The sequence below is a fragment of the Emys orbicularis genome, chromosome 10 (assembly GCF_028017835.1).
Source record: "Emys orbicularis isolate rEmyOrb1 chromosome 10, rEmyOrb1.hap1, whole genome shotgun sequence".
Classification (NCBI taxonomy): domain Eukaryota; kingdom Metazoa; phylum Chordata; order Testudines; family Emydidae; genus Emys; species Emys orbicularis.
This window is the reverse complement of record NC_088692.1, coordinates 90,626,261-90,648,266: the sequence shown is the minus strand read 5'-3', so window position 1 is coordinate 90,648,266 and position 22,006 is coordinate 90,626,261. Positions and strand designations below refer to the sequence as shown.

At 50.5% G+C, this 22,006-nt stretch overlaps 1 protein-coding gene across 1 annotated transcript in view; it reads right to left on the bottom strand.

Moving 5' to 3' along the window:
- PPIP5K1 (diphosphoinositol pentakisphosphate kinase 1) overlaps window positions 1–21,720 on the bottom strand; it is a 115,856-nt gene extending 94,136 nt beyond the window's left edge. Inside the window, exons 1-10 of the mRNA XM_065411547.1 lie at window positions 21,704–21,720; window positions 16,720–16,868; window positions 16,180–16,354; window positions 13,048–13,243; window positions 12,877–12,967; window positions 9,901–9,986; window positions 9,274–9,428; window positions 5,828–5,929; window positions 5,329–5,490; window positions 214–335 (exon numbers count right to left, since the gene is read on the bottom strand). Coding sequence (XP_065267619.1) covers window positions 214–335; window positions 5,329–5,490; window positions 5,828–5,929; window positions 9,274–9,428; window positions 9,901–9,986; window positions 12,877–12,967; window positions 13,048–13,243; window positions 16,180–16,326 — 1,061 coding nt within the window. The 5' untranslated portion in view covers window positions 16,327–16,354; window positions 16,720–16,868; window positions 21,704–21,720. The remainder of the gene's footprint in view (window positions 1–213; window positions 336–5,328; window positions 5,491–5,827; window positions 5,930–9,273; window positions 9,429–9,900; window positions 9,987–12,876; window positions 12,968–13,047; window positions 13,244–16,179; window positions 16,355–16,719; window positions 16,869–21,703) is intronic.
- Between the last annotated feature and the right edge of the window lie 286 nt (window positions 21,721–22,006).

Sequence of the window (22,006 nt, the reverse complement as noted above, 5' to 3'; positions counted from 1 at the left end):
ATATTGGCTGGCAAATCTGCATCTGAGAGAAATTAACCCCTTACACCCTGGAGCTTCCCCATCCTAAGCACTTACAAGTTTCAAATACAAAGCAAGTGTTCCCTGCTGAGCAGTTCGCTGAGCTCTCCAGCATAAGGCACGTAGGGTTATACCACATACTTGGAGGAGCTCCCTCACACACACACACACACACGGCTTTAGCTCTTTACATACCCAAGAATTTTGGCGCAGTCATCATAATACTTCATGGAGTTCTTCACAAAGCTGAACCCATTCACATCACAGACAAAGGAGTGGCCATTCGCCCGCAGAAGGTCAAACCCACACACTGTCTGCTGCATAAGGAGGAAACAAAGGGCAAGGGATTCAGACAAGCCTCCCCAAGAGCTCAGGGTACAGGGCAGGCAGCACAGACCCAGCCCAGCAGCCATGAAAGAGGACTATGTGGCACAGGCCTAGCCAATACACTGTACAACTTAGCTCCTCAGAGACCTTCCAAGCTCTGCTTTTCCTGGCAGGAAGGCTAGGACTCTCTGGCTTCAGCACCCCCATACCACCAATACATACACTTCATGGATTCTGGGAGAGAGAAAAGACAGAGGAGTTACTTACCAGTAACTGGCCCTTTCAGGTAAGCCTGTGTATATTCACATCTGTGGGATAAAGGGTCTGCACCATGAGGAAGTGAACTAGGACAGCAGAACTGTCACAACAAGCATAATCTCTGGGTGCCATTCAAGAGTGTATGAGAAGTGACTACACTCTTGCTCTCAAACCTCAGCTGAGGGGAAAAGCCGCATACAGCATTCTGAGCAGCATTACAAAGTCCCATGATGAAGACAGCACAAAGGCTACTATGCAAGCGGTCTTAAGTCTCAGCTGAGTGCACTGGACATCTCCAAAATGTACATGAATGTTTGCTAGGTCATAACAATAGCAATACGTTGTCCAAATGAATTGGGCTGCCTCTGAGTGGTAACGGACCGACTCCTGGTCTCACCTGCATATAGCGCAGAAGTGGGGAACTTGTGGATAGTTTTGGTTCCATACAGGGTCCCATATGTTTTGCAATTCCACAGCCATGGCATTTGTGTGGAACTGTTTTCCACAAGCTTTTCTCCTCAACCACAAGGACTAGAAAAAGGAGGCTACTTACCGGTAACTGGGGGTTCTTCGAGATGTGTGGTCCCTGTCTGAATTCCAAATGTGAATGCGCACTCATGCCATGCGCTGCAGCCAGAACCGTTTTGTATTGCAACAATGTCCGTTGACCCGCATGTGCATCGTGCGTTGTCCGCGTGCTTGCATCCAAGGCTATAAGAGGCCATGCGGGTCGATGCTGCTCCAGTATCCCTCTTACCACCAAGCAATGTAGTCCATAGCAGAGGGGATGGAGGGCAGGTATTAGAATCCAAATAGGGACCACACACCTCAAACCACTTCCAGTTACAGGTAAGTAACCTCCTCTTCTTTGAACGATGGTTCTATATGGTTTCCAAATGTGGGTGATTAGCGAGCTGTGCACAGCATGGAGGTGGGCGCGAGGACCTGCGAGAAGTCATAGGGTATGTCTACACTAAAAACTTAAGTTGACCTATATTAGGTCAACTTACAGCCAGTGCAGTAATTACTGTGGTGGCTGATGTCCACACTAACCTCCTTGGGTCAGTGGTACACATCCTCACCAGGAGCACTTCCACCAACCTAAGACGGGTAGTGCAGTGTGAGGAGCTGAGAGACCAGCTTCAGCTCCCTGCAGGGAGCCCAGCTGCCCCACATGCTCCTGGGCTCCCGATGGGCTGCTCCCTCCCCTCGCCTCCCCGTTCCCCACCAGGAATGGGGGAAGCCACCTGGGCTTCTTGCCCCTGAGGAGTGGGGTCCAGCTGCCCTGGCTTCTCGCCCCACTCTTCTCCCCTGCCTGCTCCCTGCCTGGAGCTGGGAAGCCTTGTCAATTTCACAGCTCCAGCATGGAGCCAGAAGTTGACAAGACAGCCAATGTTCAGGGGGAGGAGGGCGGGGGGAGCCCTCCCCACTAGGAGCAGGTCCAGCCCAGGCCCCCTCTTTCAGCCTCGAGTGGAGTCCAGCCACCTGGACTTCTCCCCCTGCACTCCCCACTGGGAGCAGGGTCCAGCAGCCCGGGCTTCTCACCCCTGCTCTGAGCAGTGGCCAGCTGCCCAGCTCCCCAGGGGAGCAGAGAACAGCTGGGCTTTAGTTGCCTGCTCCACTGGAGCCATGAAATTGACAGCCAATGTAAGTAACACAGTGTCTACACAGACACTGCATCACCCTAACTATACCAACATAAGCCCTAAACCTCTCATGGAGATGGAGTTATGTAGTAGGGCACATACATCCGCAGGACAAGGCTGTAGTCTAGACGCTGATATAATTAGGTCGACTTAAGCCGCCTTACGTCAACCTAACTGTGTAGTGTAGCTCAGGCCTTAGTCTGTAAAAGTGTGGCCGGCGGCCACACCCACAGCCGCTCTGGGGCAATGGCATAGTGAGCGGTACAGGTGTGGATGGGGCGCCATGTGGCTACCCGGCAAATGTCCTGCCATGGCACATCCGCAAGGAAGGTGGACATGGCAGCGTGCGCCTGCGTGGAGTGAGCCATGACTCCAGGGGGCAGGGGTACACGAGAGACAGGAGCATTCAGAAATGCAACAGGCAATCCATTTAGAGATGCGCTGGGAGGAGAGGGCCTGGCCCTTGCAACGTTTGGCAGTGACGACTAGGAAAGCACAGGTGCATTGGAGATAAAAAGCTAGTGCCTGGCAGATGTCAAGCGACTGTAATGTTCTGGTCCTGTGGAGGGCATGAGGATTGGGGTATAAGAGGGGAAGGTGGATGCTTTGGTTGAGGTGGAATGCAGCGGCCACCTTGGGGAGGAATTTGGGGCATAGGCACAAGGAGACTGTCTTTGTGGAAGATGGCGGGGGGAAGGGTCAGCCATCGTGGCTGCCAATTCACTAGTGTGCCTCACCGAGGTGATAGCCAACAAGATGATCACCTTCACAGAGCTGGGCGAGAGAGCAGGTTGCGAGGGGTTCAAAGGGTGGTTTAGTAAGGGCAGAGAGCCATATTCAGGACCCAAGAGGGGCTAGGTTTGAGCACTGGTGGGAAGGTGTTGAGCAAACCTTTGAGGAAACGAGTGGTGGTTGCGTGAGTGAAGAGGGAGGAAGGCACAGTGCCCCCACAGTGAACCCATATGGGGGGGGGGGCAAGACCCGACAGTTTGAGAAGGTGGTCCAGGAGGTTAGGAATGGATATGGAGTCCAGTGGGTAATGGTGGCAGCGTGCCCAGGTCGTGAAGCGCTTCCATTTTGCCTCACAGCAGGTGCTGGTGGATGGCCTCCTGCTGTGCATGAGGATGTCGCATATGGGGGGGTGGAGCACACCCGGTCTATGTGCAAGTTCCATCCAAATACCAAGCCGTGAGGTGGAGTGGGGTGGGGTGGGGGTGTTGGAGTCGTCCTTGTGCCTGCATGAGGGGATGCAGGTGGGTGCGGAGGTGGACTGCGGGGGGGGGGGGGCGAGTGGAGGAGGTCTGTGAACCAATATTGGCGAGGCCAAAAGGAGGCTATCAGTATGACTATAGCCCGGTCCCAGCAAATTTTGCGCAGGTCTTGTGGGAGGAGGGGAATGGGTGGAAAGGCATAGTGTTTGTCTTTGGTCCACGGCAGGAGAAGGGCATCGCCCTGTGAATCCACTCCCAGTGTTCCCCTGGAACAATAAAGGGGGAGTTTGTGGTTCTTGCTGGTCGTGAAGAGGTCCCAGCAGGGGTTTCCCCACCCAGGGCCGGATTTCCAATTAGGCACAGTAGGCACGTGCCTAGGGGCACCGGCGTTCTAGGGTCACCTAAAAGTGGGTTAAAAGTTTCATTTTTTTACAGAAAACACAAAAGATGTAGGCAGGGGGCACAGAAGATGCTGTACGTAGGGGGCGCGTAAGGTGTAAATCCGGCCCTGGCCCCACCAGTGGAAAAATGGAGTGTAGTGTGGGATCGTGCAGTTCCCACTCGTGGTTGATGCGGAAGGACATGTTGAGTGTGTCTGCAAGGGAGTTGCTGGCACCCGGAAGATATGTGGCCTGGAGCAGGACATCATGCATTAGTTCCAGAGCTGGATGGCCTCTGCACAAAGAGGGAGACCTGGCGCTGCCTTGCTTGGTGATACAGACAACTGCTGCCATGGTGAGAAGAACATATCTGGATGTGTGCGCCCCTGCTGGGGATGGTGGTGGAAGATGGGGCATGGAGAAGAAAGTGAAGAGTTGGGGGGAGGGGGAAGAGAGGGGAGGCAGAGAAATCTCAGAAATTAAGGGAGAGGAAAAGTACAGAACTGGTGGAAGGGAAAAGAACAGTAAAGACAACCTGCATGGGGAGATGAGGCATTGCAGAGTGAAGGCAGTGGAACAGAGCCCAGTGTCTGGAAGGGGAAGCTTATTTTAAGTTTTCACACAGAAACAGGGACCGATTTGCTGTGCCTTGGGCAAGCCCAGAGGTGGCTGGAACAAGACAGCTGAATTGCTGGAGCATCCCCCAGTTGCTCTCAGGTCTGTCAGAGCCCAGACAGCAGAAGGCACTACTGGGCAGAGCCAAGAACTGCCAAGCATCACCTCAGCACCCTCCAAGGGAAGGGGCAGTCTCAGGTCATGGGTAAGTACATGGCAAGGAGCTGAGACCAGGGTAGCTATGGAGGGTGAGCAGGAACATTGTGGACTGCACCAAGAGGGACAGCTGAACCAGTGCAGCTGCAATGCCTGGGTCTCCCACCCACACTAGGACTCTAACGGTGCAGAGGAAGGGGTTTTCAAGACTGGCTCTAAATGGTGCAATCACATTGGTGCTGAACCCCTGTGAAATGCAAGGAGCACTTCCACATGCAAGCACAGGACCAGAACCAGGGGGTAGCAATGCCAAAAAGCAGCTAATGTACATGGGCCCAACAGCAAAACAGACACTGAACAAGTGGCAGAAAACATGCACCAAGATGTACATGAGAGTGGGAAAGTAGTGAACGAAGGGACAGGCCAGGGGAGTAGCAGATGGCAGGCCACAAGTTAGAGAGTGACACCAACCAATGTAACACAAGCAGGCTAAATGTTCTCAGCCCACATGTAGCTGAGAACACAGAAAATGTTTGAGCTGCTCCCTTCCCTCCCACCCCCACGTCCCCTCAGCTTGCCTGATTGGTTACAGACCTCTGCCTCAGGGATGTCAGGACCAATGAGGTGACAGGCTGTGGCAGAAGAGGATGCCTGGGGCACAAACAGAACGTTTCAGGGAACAATCTGTTACTCCTACAGAATGGGAGATGCACAAACCTTAAAGGCAACACAGACTTTCCTGGCAACTAACTTCTCCATGGCAGTCAGCATGACCGGATAACGGATTTCTTTCCCCTCACTGTCCCGTTCAACCTTCCCATCCAGAGCAGGGGACTTCCGGGCTTCCGCATGGGCATAATCCGGCCCAACTGTGTACACCTGGGTAGAGACAGAGGTGAGCTAGGTGGCCTGCATCACCGGATTATCTAGCCAGGTTTCAAAAAGTTACCGCTGAGCAGACAGACGAACTAACTGGAACCCACCAGGACACACCTGGGCTGCAGACATATGGAGAAGTGGAAGAGGGTTTGGTGCCACACGCTCTCCTCATTAATGTCTGATGCAGACAAGCATTAAATCCTCACCCTGATCAGACAGTGCTGTCAGTGACTCTCATCTGGAGGGAACACTCCAAAGAGTTCTCAGCAGGACTACTAAGGCCACAGCTGCCCAAGGAGGCAGCCATTCCTCACTTTCACTCCAGCCTTCTCCTCACCTTGACATCAGTGCCATCTGTAGGCATGAACTCCTCGTAAATGTATGAGCCCGTTTTCCGTACACTGCTTTCAGGGGAGTAAACACTGCTCCGGCTACCGATCTGAAAGCAAAAGATGAAGAGAACCTCAGAGGAGGTAAAAAGGGAGCTGTTCAGTGTGAGCTAAAATATGCGCATGCAGGATCCAATGCTGCAGGGGGGGGAAAAAAAAAAAAAGTGAGGAACCACACAGGCCAGGCACCCTAACAGCACTTATTAGTCTGTCAGTCTGCTTGATGGTGGAGAAGTCTGTCTCTCACACGAACACACAGCAAGCCACCTAGCAACACACAGGGAAAAGTACTTTCCCTTCAAACCCTCCTCTTTCACGATAAAGTGTTCCACTGTTTGGACTCTGCCTAACAAAGAGCTAAATGGGAAGTTTAAATAAAATCAAATTCAGCCACACAAGAGCTTGGCAATGTAAGCAATAGCACTTCCTCCCTTGGGAGCAACCTAATCCAAAAGGCTGAGCAAAGAGGGATGGAATGGGACCATTGAAACTGGGTATGAATCACAGAAATGCAAGGGTGTAAGGGACCTCAAGAGGTCATCTAATCCAGCCTGCAGCACTGAGACAGGGCCAAGTAAACCTAGACAATCCCTGACAGGGGGTTGTGTAACCTGTGATGGGGATTCCACAACCTCCTTTGGAAGCCTGCTCCACAGCTTAGCTAGCCGAATAGTTAGAAAGCTTTTCCGAATATCTAACCTAAATCTCCCTTATGCAGATTAGGCCCATTAGTTCTTGTCCTAACTTCAGTGGACAGGGAGAACACTTGATCACCATCTTCTTTATAATAGCCCTTAACATATTAGGAAATAGAGGTGGGACCTAATAACAGTCTTCTTTTCTCAAAGTAAACATGCCCATTTTATTTAGCCTTTCCTCATAGGTCATGTTTTCTGACCCCGTTATTTTTGTTACTCTCCATCTTTCCTAAGGTGTGGGACTCACAGTGCCAAGTAGAGCAGGACAATTACTCCCTGTATCTTACACATGACACTTCTGTTAATACATTCTAGAATATTAGCCTTTTTCACAACTGCACCACATTGCTGACTCTCATTCAATCTGTGATTCACTATAACCCCAAAAACAACAAGGAGTCCGGTGGCACCTTAAAAAACTAACAGATTTATTTGGGTATAAACTTTTGTGGGCATCTGAAGAAGTGAGGTTTTTTTACCCACGAAAGCTTATGCCCAAATAAATCTGTTACTCTTTAAGGTGCCACCGGACTCCTTGTTGTTTTTGTGGATACAGACTAACACAGCTACCCCCTGATACTATAACCCCAAATCCTCTTCAGCAGTACTACCGCCTGGCAGTTATTCCCCATGTTGTAGTTGTGCATTGGATTTTTCCTTCCAAAGTGCAGTACTTTGTACTTACCTTTACTGAATTTCATCTTCTTGATTTCAGATCAGTTCTCCAGTTGTCTAAGTCGTTTTGAAACCTAATCTTGTCCTACAAAGTGCTTGCAGCCTCTCCCAGGTTGGTGTCATCCACAAATTTTTAAATCTTACTCTCCACTCCATTATTCAAGTCATTAATGAAAATAATAGCCGCCACATATTGTCGTTATGGAGATGCTAGTATTAACTCCATAATTCATGCTAAGTCAGAAGTTTTCAATTTAATGGAAACTTTAAACATTTACTTTTTAAAAATCGTATTGATATGATAAAAACCAAATCCACAGAATGTAAATTCTGATGCTATTTAAATTTCCTGGTGGTTTGAGAAAAAGAAAAATGACTCAATACAGAGAGAACAAGAGCTCAAAAATCACCTTTTTTGGCATTTTCACGTCTCACTTTTTTGTACCTCTTTTTGCAAGAAACCTACAGCACTCCAGCCACATTGCTGCTCTTAATGCACCGATTGCTCAAATACCAGCTATACAATCGTCGCACTTGTCTATAGAGCATTTTATAAGTTTTTACCCATAACTGAAAGTTTGTGCACTGTGCCAAACCTGCCAATTTGACAGCAAATCTGTCATATGTGAACACCACCACTCACTTCTGAGGGCAAAAAAAGGAGACCAAGAGTTCAAACCTAAACTCATCTATCTGCTGTTTAAATTCCCATGCAGTTCACTACCCATATCATTGACGAAGACAATAAACCCCCAATTTAGATGGCAGTCAGGGAAATGCAAAAACAAAAAATCGTTAATGCAAAACTTTAGCAGTGCCCTCAACATTGCTAAGGCAGAATAACTTCCCCACTGCATGGAATGTGGGAATCAGATGTGGTGATCTATTGATATAACTTGATATAGAAGTAAATGAGTTAAAGTGCAAGTTTGATATGCTGGTGTCCGCATTTGTGTTGTGTGTCTACAGGAGAAGAAGTGAAAGCCATATGGAGTGCTGGAGTGTACTGTTGACAGCACTGTAGGCAATATAAAAGTGGAAAGGAATGCACAAGTCTTTCCCCCTAACTTATTTCCATGTTGTGAAGGTTTTGGGTGGGTGTAGCATATTCTAATGCAACCTTAACTTTCACTAAATAGTCTTTGTTTGACAATTTAGTATTTGTATTGTGCTAGGCATATTCAAAACCTGGAGGAAAAGCTGGTCCCCGCCCTAAAGAATGCACAAGCTAAACAAAAACAGACAAAGCATGGGGGAAGGGATAAAAACAGGTAAGTAAAGCCTTGAGAGTGACAGCAGACATGGAGAGCAGAGTGTGCACCAGGGTGAGATGCAGTATTCATAGAGGGGTTGGTGATGTGCAGGGTAGGAAACCTTTAGATGTGCCTCCAGAAGTCCTAGCACCGCCACACGAGTGAGCAGAGCTCCAGCATGGATCCACCAGCACTCAGCGGTTACTCTGTAGTGTGGACACTCTCCCTCGTGATAGGTTATTCTCCAAGGAAATCTTTGGGTAGACTACTGGAGTTAATTCTGTAGCGTAGATACACCCAGCATGAAATTTGGGTGCTAAGGCATCTGAATGAAAACTGCATTAGCTGGTACTATCCATTACTTCTAGTGATCTTGTTGATGGGATGAGCACTTGAGCAACCTTCATTTGAAATCTACTAGGCTTTTTTTGGGCTGTTCTATTAGTGTGTGTGGTGTGATTGAGCACATAAGCCAGGCACTGCTGCTGGAACTGTCTCTTCAGCAATTCCTGACTCACTGTGATTTAACTACATGTTCTTAACATGGCATTAACAGATGTTTGCATTTAACAACAAGCAACAAAATCTCAGTCAGCTTGAAACCAGATTCCCCCTCCAAGAGGCCCCACAAGCCTTTCCCAGACCCAAGGACTCTCCTTCCAGTGGTGCATCTCTGGCCTCAAGGCACATGGGAGTTCTATCTATCTGCCGACAGGCACGCTCTGAAGTGTCTGCCCCACAGCCAATGGCAATTGGAGTTCCCCTCACCTTCCGGAAGAGCCTCTGGCTGCCCCCACCTGCCGAAGTTGGGTAGTAAATATAAACATTGTGATCCTCCGCACTGACTGGCTTCTCTACAAACGGCTTTGGGAAAACGGCTCCATTCACCTCCACTTGGTCCTCTCCCTCCACTAGGTTGCACTCTGCAGACAAAACACAGCAGGAGCAGGTCAGGAAAGGGGGGAAGCCTGCTTCAGGGGACCCAGCTCACCATTCCCCCCACATCCGGGTCAGCAGCATAGACTGCGAATCAGGTCTGTTCATGCTTGCCACCAAGGTCTGATCTTTAACAGCAAGTCTCTTTTAGCACCATCCTTGGAAGTACTCCTTTGGTGGAGTCAGCTCTGATCACAGCCACGCTGCCTGGGCATTTGGGGTGTGCTGCATAGGATACTTGGGAATAGCATCAGGCTGGCCCTCTGAGGCCTTAGTACCAAGCACAGACAGGGGAGCCAGGCATGCCAGCTTGTTTGTAAATTGAGGTTGAGAAACATCAGCATCCCTGTGTACCCGAGCTCTATTCCCAGACTCTTCTGAGGCCGAGCCACCTAAAGCAGAGCTCTCTGGGGAGATGAACTTGCCATCTGCCACTCCATTGCCCCTGGGTACACTCACCATCCGGCTTGTCAGGGTCTCGATTGAGCACAGCGTAGCGGGGCAAGTCTATGCCCTCCTCCTGCAAGATCCGGTATACTTCTCGCCTGCAAGGGACAGGGCAAGAAGTCAGCAGCAGCCAACACAATAGGCGGAAAGGTCATGGCTGTGACCTCGACATAAAACTTGAAGAGATTTATCACTAAGTCGAGTGAATGCAACAAGGTCTATGTTTGAGGTTCAGCATGGATGGGACTAGAACCCAGGTCTGCAGGATGGCTGGCACCTTCATGCCACCACCCAGCAGCCATGGTAGGACCACAGGCATCACCATATAGATAGACACCACAGGAAGTAACACTTTGAAAGCCCAGACCAACAGATTTCCTTGTGGTCCCTTATTGGTCCAGCCGCCCCACTGAAGCCCAAGAGGAATTCCAGGAATGCCTATGCAGCAAGGTGGACTCCCTTGCCAGCTGTAGCAATGGACCGGCCTCTCTGCTTGCTCTTGGATTCCTGACCCCAGCTCTGACCCCTGGTTCCTGACTGTTGGTGCTATTCCTGGCCTCTAACAGCCGCTACTCTAACCACTAAGCATGCCACATTGTGTGACCACTGCGCCTGACTGCCCAAGCCCCACTCATGACACTGGGAGGCAAAGCACCCGCATGCACCTGCCCAGAGATGTCTGCCTCCCATCCCTGATTGGGATGCCTGTGAACAGCAAAGCACCGCCCACCCTGAACTAGGATGCCTATGTCATGGATCCACAGGACTAGTGCTATGGCTCCCGGTCTCTTGGAGGAATGCCTTCAGTGTGCCAGATCTCCTAGGGGTCTCTCTCTTCCTCCAGGGTAAGCCACGCAGCTTCCCCGCCTCCTTAGACTGGACCTCTGGGCCTGCAGCCCCCGCTTCCCACCATAAGCACCATTTAGCAAGTCCAACTCCGACTCCTGATGGAGACTTGTACACTCTTACGGAATTAATGCACCTCGCCCAGTGTTTGTAGTGACACTCACAACTTTGTGAAAACAGTCGGGTTTATTAATCAATTGGAACACAGCATGGGGAGGCCTTAGGGTAGTATAGAGAACTGAAGGTTAAAGCACAGTCCATTCTGGTCAGCACAAGCCCAGCCATGCTGCAGTGAACCCCTTGGTTCAAACTCTGTCTGTCTTGCCATTTGACCTCCTGCATCAGACCAGGTGAGAGCCCTGACTCCTTCCAGCTGGCAGCTCTTATCCCCCACCTCATACCTATCCTCTCCTTCGATCTCAAGCTGGGGATTGTTGTTCAGCTTCCCTAAGTAGAGGTGGGGAAATCCATATCCCTCTGGGTCATTGCTTGCTAGATGTCAATGTCCTGGCAACTGGATTTGCCACTGGCTTCTCAGATGCTACACTGATATGGAGACTAAGGCCCAGACAGCTGGGCAACACCCACACCTATGTCGCTCAGCCTGCCCTGAGAGCGAACAGTCCTTTTCCATCCCACTGGGTAACAATGTAGCATATAGTGGAAACTGAGGCACAAACAGAACTCAAAAATATTACAAAAGATTCCCACTTTGTCACAGCCTAGTGGTAGCTGGGTGCCCATCATACTCACCTGCACCCACCCAACCTGGACACCTAGGGACAGCAGAACATCACCTTCGACCCCCTCCAGCACTGGACAGCAACAACTAAGCGTGGTAGAGACCATACCACAAGAAACCTCCACCAGGGTCAGGGACACCTAACAACAGCCGAGTCCTCGCACCCACAGGTCTCAAATGGGGAAGCTATGGTTTTCACACCAATAGCTACCTACTTTGCATCTGCCAATCAGAGCTTGAGGGCATGCGAGCCACACAACTCCAGGGCAGTGTTTCAGGCATGCAAATCTGGAGGGAAGGGCTGGGTGTGACACTCTAGCCCTAACATCCAAGGCCAAAGTTTTCAAACCTTGCTGCCTAGCTCTGACTCCTAATATATTTAGATATATGACTCCTGTATATTTAGATATACAGCCTGAATTCATTAGGAGCTGGGCACCCACAAATCAGCTGGTGTTCCTGGGAGCTGCAAGTGCTCAGACCCCCTGGAGGCCTGGCACTTACTTAGGAGTCTACCCTTTTGGCACTTAGCTACAAAATGTTGGCTGTTCCCCTCCCTTCCCCAGAATCTCACCTGCCCTTGCTGCTGTCACTCCCTGCCTCCCTACACCAGGATCTGACTGTCCTCACTAATCACTCCAATCTCTCATTCTGTGAGCTCACTCCCTTGTTGTACTTCACCCTGTCCCTCCAGGAGATATTTAAGAGTAGGTTAGATAAATGTCTATCAGGGATGGTCTAGACAGTATTTGGTCCTGCCATGCGGGCAGGGGACTGGACTCGATGACCTCTCGAGGTCCCTTCCAGTCCTAGAATCTATGAATCCCACACACTGTACTAACCAGGAAAGCTCAAAATACACCTGCTTCCATCAAAGTAAGTCCATTTTTTCCCCTTACATCAGGGATCAGCAACCTTTGGCACGCGGTTCGCCAGGGTAAGCACCCTGGCTGGCCGGGCCGGTTTGTTTACCTGCCGCGTCTGCAGGTAGGGCAGTGGGAAGCGGTGGCCAACACATCCCTCAGCCCACGCTGTTTCCCACAGCCCCCATTGGCCAGGAGCGGCGAACTGCGTCCAGTGGGAGCTGCCATCGGCCGAACCTGCGGACGCGGCAGGTAAACAAACTGTCCCGGCCTGCCTGGGGGCTTACCCTGGCGAGCCGCATGCCAAAGGTTGCCGATCCCTGCCTTACATCATCCCACCTGGAAGTTGTGATGAGATCATGTCCCAGAAACCTGCTAAATAGAGACAACCAAGGCCCCTCCGTCCCTTATACCCACTAGCAAATGGAAGGAGAAGCAGCAGCAGCATTTGTACAGCACTCTGAGGGAGATCAGGAGTCAGTCAGGCAGTTCACCCACAGGGGAAGGAAGGAGATTCTCCGGGCACCGAACTCCTACCTGTCCTGGATGTAATACTGCATATCAAGGTCATTAATCAGAAATGGATTGCACAACTTGGCATAAGCAACTGCCTTATCCAGAGGGAATCCTGAAAAACAGCAGAAGGTGTTATTAATGCAAGTTCCCCACTGTCAGGCCTGTGGGGCAGGGGCTGCCACAAACCTTTACCTTTAGAGTGGAAGGAAATGAGGCAGTCACAAGGAGGCCAGTTCTCCACTGGCTCGTTCAGAATGACATCTTCTCCCATGATCACCACTGTGATGTATTCAAACTTGCATAGACGTTCCAGGATCTGGGTCATGGGCTTTGACTTGGACTTTTTGGTCATGGCACAGATTCCGACCACAATCTGCCGTTCTGGAGGCTGAGGGGAGAAGCAGGCAGCTTAATACTGAGCCAGCTTGCTCAATGAGCTCAAATTGCAAATGGCATATAGAGGCAGCAATTGTGAACAGACATGGGGCTTTCCCCCAACCCACACGCATGCTTCATTTTCTCTTTAGATCCCACCCAAGACAAAGGACTCAGCAGGTGGAAACCATTAAAAGTATCTTAAAACACCAGATTTTCCAACACACGGAAGATTCTCCCTCCTATCTCTGAACACCTACACTAGCATCAGAGTCACTCTCTAAACCACTACAAGCTTATAAAAGGAGAGATCCAATATGTGGTTCTAACATCTCCTCTTTGCATATACATGCGAAAGGTGATGTGGACACATACACATTGGTGACACAAGCACATACACAGCCAAGCAAACACAGACCATGGACAAACACGAGGACTTGCACATACTCCCTTCCACAGAGCACTCATTCTGCAGTTAGAAATTGCCATCTTTAAAAGCAATTTTACCACAAAGTTCATGGGCTGAATCTGCAGAAGTGCATGCAAAAATGCTCAGAATTATTTTTTTTTATTCTTAAAAACAGTGAGTAACTTCCTCCCCTACTCCTCTCCAGTAACGCCAAAAGAACTCAAGGAAGTTTGCTCAAACACCACCCCCCTCTTTTTTTTTTTTTTTTTTTTAGTCCCCTCTGGTAAGGCACCACATACAGAAGTATTCAGATAAATGCACATGTTTCCAGTTAAGAGTGTATGAAAACTAGGAGTCAGAATGAGAATTCTCTGCAAACCTGACTCCAGCAGTCACAGCCAGTGCAGCTGCTAGAATGACTGTTTCTAAATAGCTCGGCCCTTGTTGTGCCAACGTTTCTACCCGATGAGGCATGGCAGTATGCTTTCAGAAGGACTGGAGCAGAGTTGATGAGGCCAGACTCCTGCAGGGAACTGCTTTGCCAACGGAGTCAAGGAAAGAGTAGGGACTAATTGGAACTTTCAGAGGCCAGCATTTACACATGGGCTTGGCTAGCACTCTACTCCCACTACCAATGGTTTTTACTCTTGTGGCCAGTAAGAGTCAGAGGAGTTCTACTGGTCTCTTAATAAAGAGCTTAGACCCGGGAGTGAGAATCCTGCACAAATGGGATCTTCAGAGAGACCATCTTATTAGTTTAGAAGGATTTTGACAATAAGCTAAATGCCCCAGAAGAAGAGATAGACTCATAGAATCGCAGGGCTGGAAGTGACCTGGAGAGGTCATCTAGTCCAGTCCCCTGCACATTCATGGCAGGACTAAAGATTATCTAGACTATCCCTGACAGGTGTTCATCTAACCTGCTCTTAAAAATCTCCAATGATGGAGATTCCACAACTTCCCTAGGCAATTTATTCCAGTGCTTAACCACTCTGACAGTTAGGAAGTTTTTCCTAATGTCCAACCTAAACCTCCCTTGCTTCAATTTAAGCCCATTGCTTCTTGTCCTATCTTCAGGGGTTAAGGAGAACAATTTTTCTCCCTCCTCTTTGTAATGGTCACTGACTCATACCAACATGTTTAAGGAAATATTTACAATAGGAAATGCTCTGCAACCTCCATCTGGGATCTTATGTGCCCCAGGCAAATATGGAGCAGTGACCTGAACACTACAATCCAGGACAATATGGCAAGGGGAAGGACCAGGGGATTCAAATCCCTCATGCCCCCAAACACCACCTTATTAAACATTAAACCAGATATCAAGAAAACATCTTGACACGCTGTCAGTTTGGACACGCCCCTCCAGCAGCAAGAGACAGAGGAATCTCTAGGGAGCCACTTCATCATTTTCACATAAGAAAACATTCTGCTTATTCCCATCCAGTCCACCACCACCACACGTCATGTGAACACAGCTCCCATTTCTATTTATGGTACAAGACTTGTCTGCATTAACCCTCAGAGGCTCAGCCCATATCACACACCTGAGGCCAAAGGGTCAGAACCCATAAAGCTAAAGATGGAAGTCCTGCAAAGCCCCCAGAGGACCCCTGGCCAGCACCACACAGAAAACAGTCACTTCAGTGCAGTCTGTCTGCATTATTCATGGTGAATTCCTTTAAGTAACTAAGAAGGATAAAGGGGTAATAGAGCTCCCAAGGAAGGAAAAGGTACAGTAGTGCCTCTGAATTAATCCCGCTTACAAAGGGGGTTAGAAGAGAGGCCAGTAAGGGGGGTTGCGAACAGAGGCAAAAGGAGATTATTCTTTTCTGCAGCCTGTAATATCAGGGTGCAGATGATGTGTGATCCAATATAAGGGTGAAGCTGCCAGGCCCACCCTGCTGCTACCACTGTTTAAAGGACCTGAAAGAGAAAACCCTAGAATTTGCCCGAGTATTGGGTGCTGAGAACAGTGGAGCAATCGTGCTGCATTTGGTGTTGGGTAAGGCTAAGATTTTTGTTACGGATATTTTTAGTAAAAGTCATGGACAGGTCACGGGCAATAAAGAAAAATTCATGGAAGCCTGTGATCTGTTCATAACTTTTACTAAAAATATCTGACAAAATGGGGGGCTCGCCCCTTGGAAATCCCCCCCACCCCTGGGAAGCTCAGAGCTCTGGGGGGCCCCACCGCAGGTGGCCTGTAGCTCCAGGGTTCCCCTGCCATGGCCAGGAGCTGCGGGGGGGCCCTGCCGGGGAGACCCTGAAGCTCCCAACCCCCGGGGGCTGAAGTCACGGAGGTCTCAGGAAGTCACGGATTCCATGATCTCCATAAGAAAATTGTAGCCTTAGCGATGGGGATCTAGGACATTACATTTCCATACTACTATGCACACTGCCTGGTCTGTATGGCCTGCAGGTTGTGACAGCCGGGCACCTCTAAAGTAACCACACATGTAAAAACTAAGCAACCGAGGAGAAAGCTGGACATGGGACACACACAAGCACTCCACTCCATAGCACCAGGACCTACTTACCGACTCTGACTCCTCATCGTCCTCAAAGAAATCGATCTCGTCTGTCTTCATGTTTGATCCCAGAAAGTCTGTCTCATCATCTCTGGTACCAACAAAAAACCTGGGAGTGGAGCTCTCGCCCTCATGGGAGGTCGTCAGGGACGACATTACAGCCTGGGTGGCCGACCATCCCGCTCTGGAATCATCATGTACAAACCAGGATAAAAAAGAACCCACAATGGGGAGCAAGCCAGGGCTGATGCTATTGAAAGGAGCCTAAGGTGGGTGGGGCGGGACTAGTGCTGTATGAATGAACCCAGGAATGTAATGGCAGTACTAGTGGAAGGTGCCTGGGTCTGGAGGAAGAAGATTTTAGACTGGGTGGGGACAGAAGCCAGTGATATTGGAAGGCACCCTGAGAGGGGGCGGGAGGAGCACAGCATCCAGTGCCATTTCAAACAGGCACCTCCAACGTGCAATTAATCCATTTGCACTAGCTGGGAGGGTAATGGGGTCATTGCTAAAATTAATTAGTTGGATGTGATGAGACTTAGCCCTTACAATGCTGTACGTTCCAGACTGCTGGCTACATCAGTCTCCCACCCCCGAGGACACCAGCTGATACTCAAGAGGGTGGGGGGGGAGCTAAGGAGAGAATGAAGACTGCTTCCCAATCCCCAAGCTTCAATCCCTTCACTGGTCAGGAAGGCCTGCAAAAAAAAAAAAAAAAGGACAAATCACACGAGGCACTTAAGTTAGCATGATGGGGGTAGCAGCATTTCGAGACACTTCAAGGAGAATGGGAAGCAATACTTAGAGCACGTGACTGGAAATCAGGATTTCCTGTGATCTAAATCTGGCTCTGGTTCACAGCATGATCATAAGTAGGTCACTTAGGGCTCAATTGTCAAAAAAATAGGCACCCCTTTGTATGCACTCCCCGTGCAGGCAGTTTTTCCACACAGAGCTTAAATGCAAATTTTTTTAAAAGTTCAATTAAAAATAGCTTTAAATCCAACATATCTGTTCTTTAAATAATCATTATTTTCATCCATTCAGCCTGGCTACAATCTTTAAACTACTTTTAAAGCAGTGGTCCATGGCGCCACAAGCCTTCCACACGCATTAAATGGGCCGTGGCCAGGAAACAACTCAACTACTCTCCACTTCTGCAGACTCCTATCTGGGAGACCCAGGGTTCGTCTACACTGAGAAATCACATCAACCAAAATCAATTTAATTAATTCAGTGCAGCCTTCCTGCATGGAGACTCAAATCAACAGAAGAGTGCTTTATACCCATATAGCTTAATTTTGTTTGTTATAATTTGCAGTGGAAGCAAATGGGTGATAGAGGAAATGGACTGGTACTTGAAGAGGTTTCTCTTACTCAGGAGAGTTACTATTGGCTCAGACATTTAGCTCGCAAGAGATGAAACCATAACTTTACCAGGCCAAGACGTGTGGAATTATTAAAGCTGCTGGAAGATAGGTACAGTTGAGTATAAGTAGTAGGTATTCTTTAGAATTATAAAGTGATGACAGAGAGGGAGCAGGTAGACAGAATGCAAAGGCCCAAGAATGTAACCTAGTAGGACTCCATAAAGGAAGGATGTTGATGCACAGGAACTATAATTATGGAGACAGAGGGGAGAGAGGCAGGAACAGAAGCACAACAGAAAGCCGAGTTCAAGAGAAGAGAGTGGGCCACCACATCAAATGCTGCACTAAGGTCAAGGGGAACAATGAGTGAGAAGAGCAAGAAGCAGCCAGCAGCAGCAGCAAGTTGGCTCTCCTCTAGGTAGATAACTATTGCTATGCTATGGCCAGACAAAACCCCAGAGAGTGTGCCACCATGCAGTTATATGCAGCCGCCTCTGTCTCCAGGCCTCCATGTCACCTCACCCCACTCCCAACCCCTAAAACTCTCATCACTGCATTACCACCACCAGCACAGCTCCACCAATGGTAGCTACAGTAGCAGCACCAGCAGAGCCCAGGCAGTCACTAGCTGTTTTACCACCATGTCACCTAGACCTAGTAGTATTGGGAACAAACTGATGATGCCCTGTGGATATTAGCACTCCCTCTGATACTCCACCAGCGACAATGAAGCAGTGGGAAATGTCAGAGAGAGAGACTTTTAAGGGAATGCACTGCACTTAATTTAGATAAAATTTACATCATCATGATCTACACACTGTGATAATTTCATCCACCAGTCTGCAAAGGCAACTGGGCACCCATTACACAGACACCAACATCAGCCCCATGGAAAGTTTCTATCGGATACCCTCTCCCAGAAAATGAAGGCCTGAAACTGTGTAATGGATAAACCCTTGGCTTCAAGATCTTTTTCTCTAGCAGAGGTGGAACCTTGGCACACCATATGCAATTGCTTTTGTATTATATAGCCATTGCCAAAGCTTTGTCTGCGTGGGTCTTCTCGATTGTAAAATCTCCAGGACAGGAATGGTCTCTGTTTGGGGCCACACACCCTGATTGCAGCATTCCTATCTTGGTGTTTATATAGCCCTCATTACCACAGCATCTAAAGCCTCGCAGTCATTAGAAGACTTGATCTGCACAACAGCCCTGTAACACAGGGCAGAGCAAGTGACTTATCCAGAGTCACACAGGACGTCTGACTGAGCTGGAAATTGAATCCAGGTCTCTCGACTCCCAGGGTAGTGCCTTATCCACACTAGGCCATTCTTCATTTCCTTTAAGCACTAACATAATATAAATGCTTAATAATAAAACATTAGTTGAATGGGCATTCCCACAAAAGGAAGCATTGATAATTGGCTCATTGATAAGGACCCCATTTTCAGGTTATGGTTCTAAGCCCCTCTCCCCATGAAAGATCACCTGCATGCCCTAGCGTGAGACACAATCCAACTGAGCAAAGGCAGCAGATGCATTTGTGCCCTCTTGACTTGATATTTTTGTTTGGTACAAGAGTGTCGCTCTAACCAAAGACAGTTTAAGGCATAGATTATAGGCCTAAAACCCCAGCTCCTGAAGTCACATGATGACTTCAGCAGCTCAGCTTTCATTTAAAAACAAGTTCCTAGCCCCCACGATTGTGAAGACAAACCTAAAAAAGGTGAAATGAGTAGTAGATGCAGTGATGTCTGCTGGAATCTGTAGAGTCTATATTCGCTCAGGAGGGGAACTGCTCCAGGCACCTCAATGGGGTAGTGAGCTCATGACCCAAAGCTTTGGAGTCCCCACCAACACCACTCCAGCAGAGAGCTGTGTGGCCTTGTCTAGACTAGGATTTAAGAGTGTAATGTTACCCAACATGTTAATATCACACCTTTAAATCCTAGTCTAGAGAAGGTCCATGTGGAAGGGGAAGAAGGAGTGGCTGGACATACTGCTCGCCTCAGACAGAGATGCCCTCACTGCTGGGGTAAACACCACCCCTAGTTACCATTCCTTCCTCTCTGCCAAGGCAGGAGAAGGACCCCTGCTGCCACTGCTGTTCCTCCCAACAGGAGTGGAACTCCACTGTTGTTCCCGGGGAGCTAAAGGGGCCCCAAACTGCTTCTCCCTGCCACTCAAAGTGGAGGGAAGGACCCCTTCCTTCACCACAGCCATACTGTGTAGGAAGCAGGCCATGGCATAGGGAAAGGCTCAGTCTCTAACCTTACTGATCTTCTCAACAAAGAAGACAGCACACAGTGCTCCAAAAAGGACATAGCTTCAGGGTGAAGACCCTGGACACACCTGACTTCTCAAAACCTGTCAGGGAAGGTCATTGTTACTTCCAAAATAAATGCAAAGTATTTCTCCTTCAGCTTCACACCACCACCCAGGTTTGCCTGAACCTTGGTTAGGCACACTTTTCTGCCACTCTGTGATGCACTCCAACCTCATATCACGACACACCCACTCCAAACCACAGAACACTAAGCAAGTCCACAATTGGAAATTTGAACGGGGGCTCTCTCCACACAAACCCCTCACAAGTCTTATGCCACTCAAAGATTAGTCTACACCAATAAAGATTTGAACAGGAAAATTTAAGAGAGCCTACAGATCGAAGAGGATGGGCTCAAGTTACCATATGTTCTGGACTGTCCACTAGTGTCAACCTTTGCAGTACGAGGCCAATCCGCCTACTATTTTAAGTTATCCTCATGAGGGTCAAATAAAGACCTAACAGAGAGACTCCAGTGTAGCAGGATTGGAGCAGTTTGCAGTGTTGTGGCACAGCAGAAGTTGTCATGCATTTAATGGAATTTCAAACCTCTGTTAAACTTGTGTATTATTAATTTGTTTTCATGCTTGAGAGACTCTGACAGCAGAGGAAGCCCATTATAGCAATCTCTGGCACTGACACCCTTCAAAAGCAGGCCAGTCCACAGTTGAATGACGGCTATTTCAGAGGAGAGCCCTGAAAGACTAGTGTGGGGACCAGCTCTCTCCGCCCCCAACTTCTCAAAGAATCCCAAAGGACTTTGGCAGCAACCCAGGCAGTGACCGTCAGGCTGCGGACAATAGGCAGTGTCCTCCTATAAAGCCGTGAGCCTGGCCCCGAGCTCGGTGAGCACCTCCTGGCTCCCCAAACCAGCCAAAGGCAGCAGCGTTTGGCCGGGAAAGGAGAGAAGGGAGCAGAGGTGGCCAGATGCCAGCACTGAGGGGCGCAGCCAGCGGGGACCAGGGTAACCCAGCTCTCCCAGCATCTGACGGAGGTGGTGGACAACTGCGACCCACATCCCGGGGCCGGTCCCTAGTGTCTGCGAGAGAGCTGGGGACCCGGGGTCACCGCACCCCCACCCCAGACATGGCCCCTCAGCCCCACCAAAACTGCACCCTCGTTCCACACGCAGCAGCGTTGGCCCTGGACCGACCCCTCTCCCCCACCCGGCTGCACCGAACTGGGACTGACTCCCTCCACACCCCGCCCGGCCCGCCACCCTGGGACCACCCACCACCTCACCACGCCCCGGGACTGACCCCCCCCGTCCCGTCCGCCCCCTCCGACCTGGGACCAATCGCCCCCCCCCCCCCCGTCCCGTCAGCCCGGCCGCCCCGGGACCGACCCCCGTGTCCCGTTAGCCCGGCCCCGCCGTCCCGGGCCCGTCCCCTGGGACCCCGGGCCCGCCCCATACACCCGTCCCGGGCCCGACCCCCACCTCAACCCGCCCCGGGACCGACCCAACGTCCCGTCCGCCCGCCCGGCCGCCCCGGGACCAACCGACCCCCCTCCCCGTCCCGTCCGCCCGGCCCCGCGACCAACCCGTCCGCCCCGTCCCGTCCAGCCGCCCCGGGACCGACCCCCGTGTCCCGTCAGCCCAGCCCCGCCGTCCCGGGACCGACCCGTCCCCGTCCCGTCCCGCGACCGACCCGCCCCGGGACCGACCCACCCATCCGCCCGCCGTCCCGGGACCGCCCGACCCCGCCGTCCCGGGGCCGAACCCTCCTCCCCCCGCCACCCCGGGACCAACCCCCCTCCCCGTCCCGCGCCGCCCCGCGACCGACCCCGCTCCGTTACTCGTTTAAATCGCGGAGCGCAGCCATTTCCGCGCACTCACCTGCCACCCTCCGGGCGCAACCTAACCCGCCAACCATTACTAGCCAATCGCAGCGTGTTTACTGTCACATACAGCCAATGAGCAGAGGCGGGGGCGGGGCATGAAGGAGGATTAGGCTGGTTGGCCCGCAGAACCGTGGCGGCCGGACCGGGTAGTGCAGGGAGGGAGCTGTGAGGAGACCTGCCGCGCCGCCTCCGCCCCCGCCCCTCCCCCACCAGAAAGGGTCACCTCAGACCCCCCCGCCCACCGCCGCCCTGGAGAGGGGGCGCCTCAGACCCCCGGCCCATCCCCCACCAGAAAGGG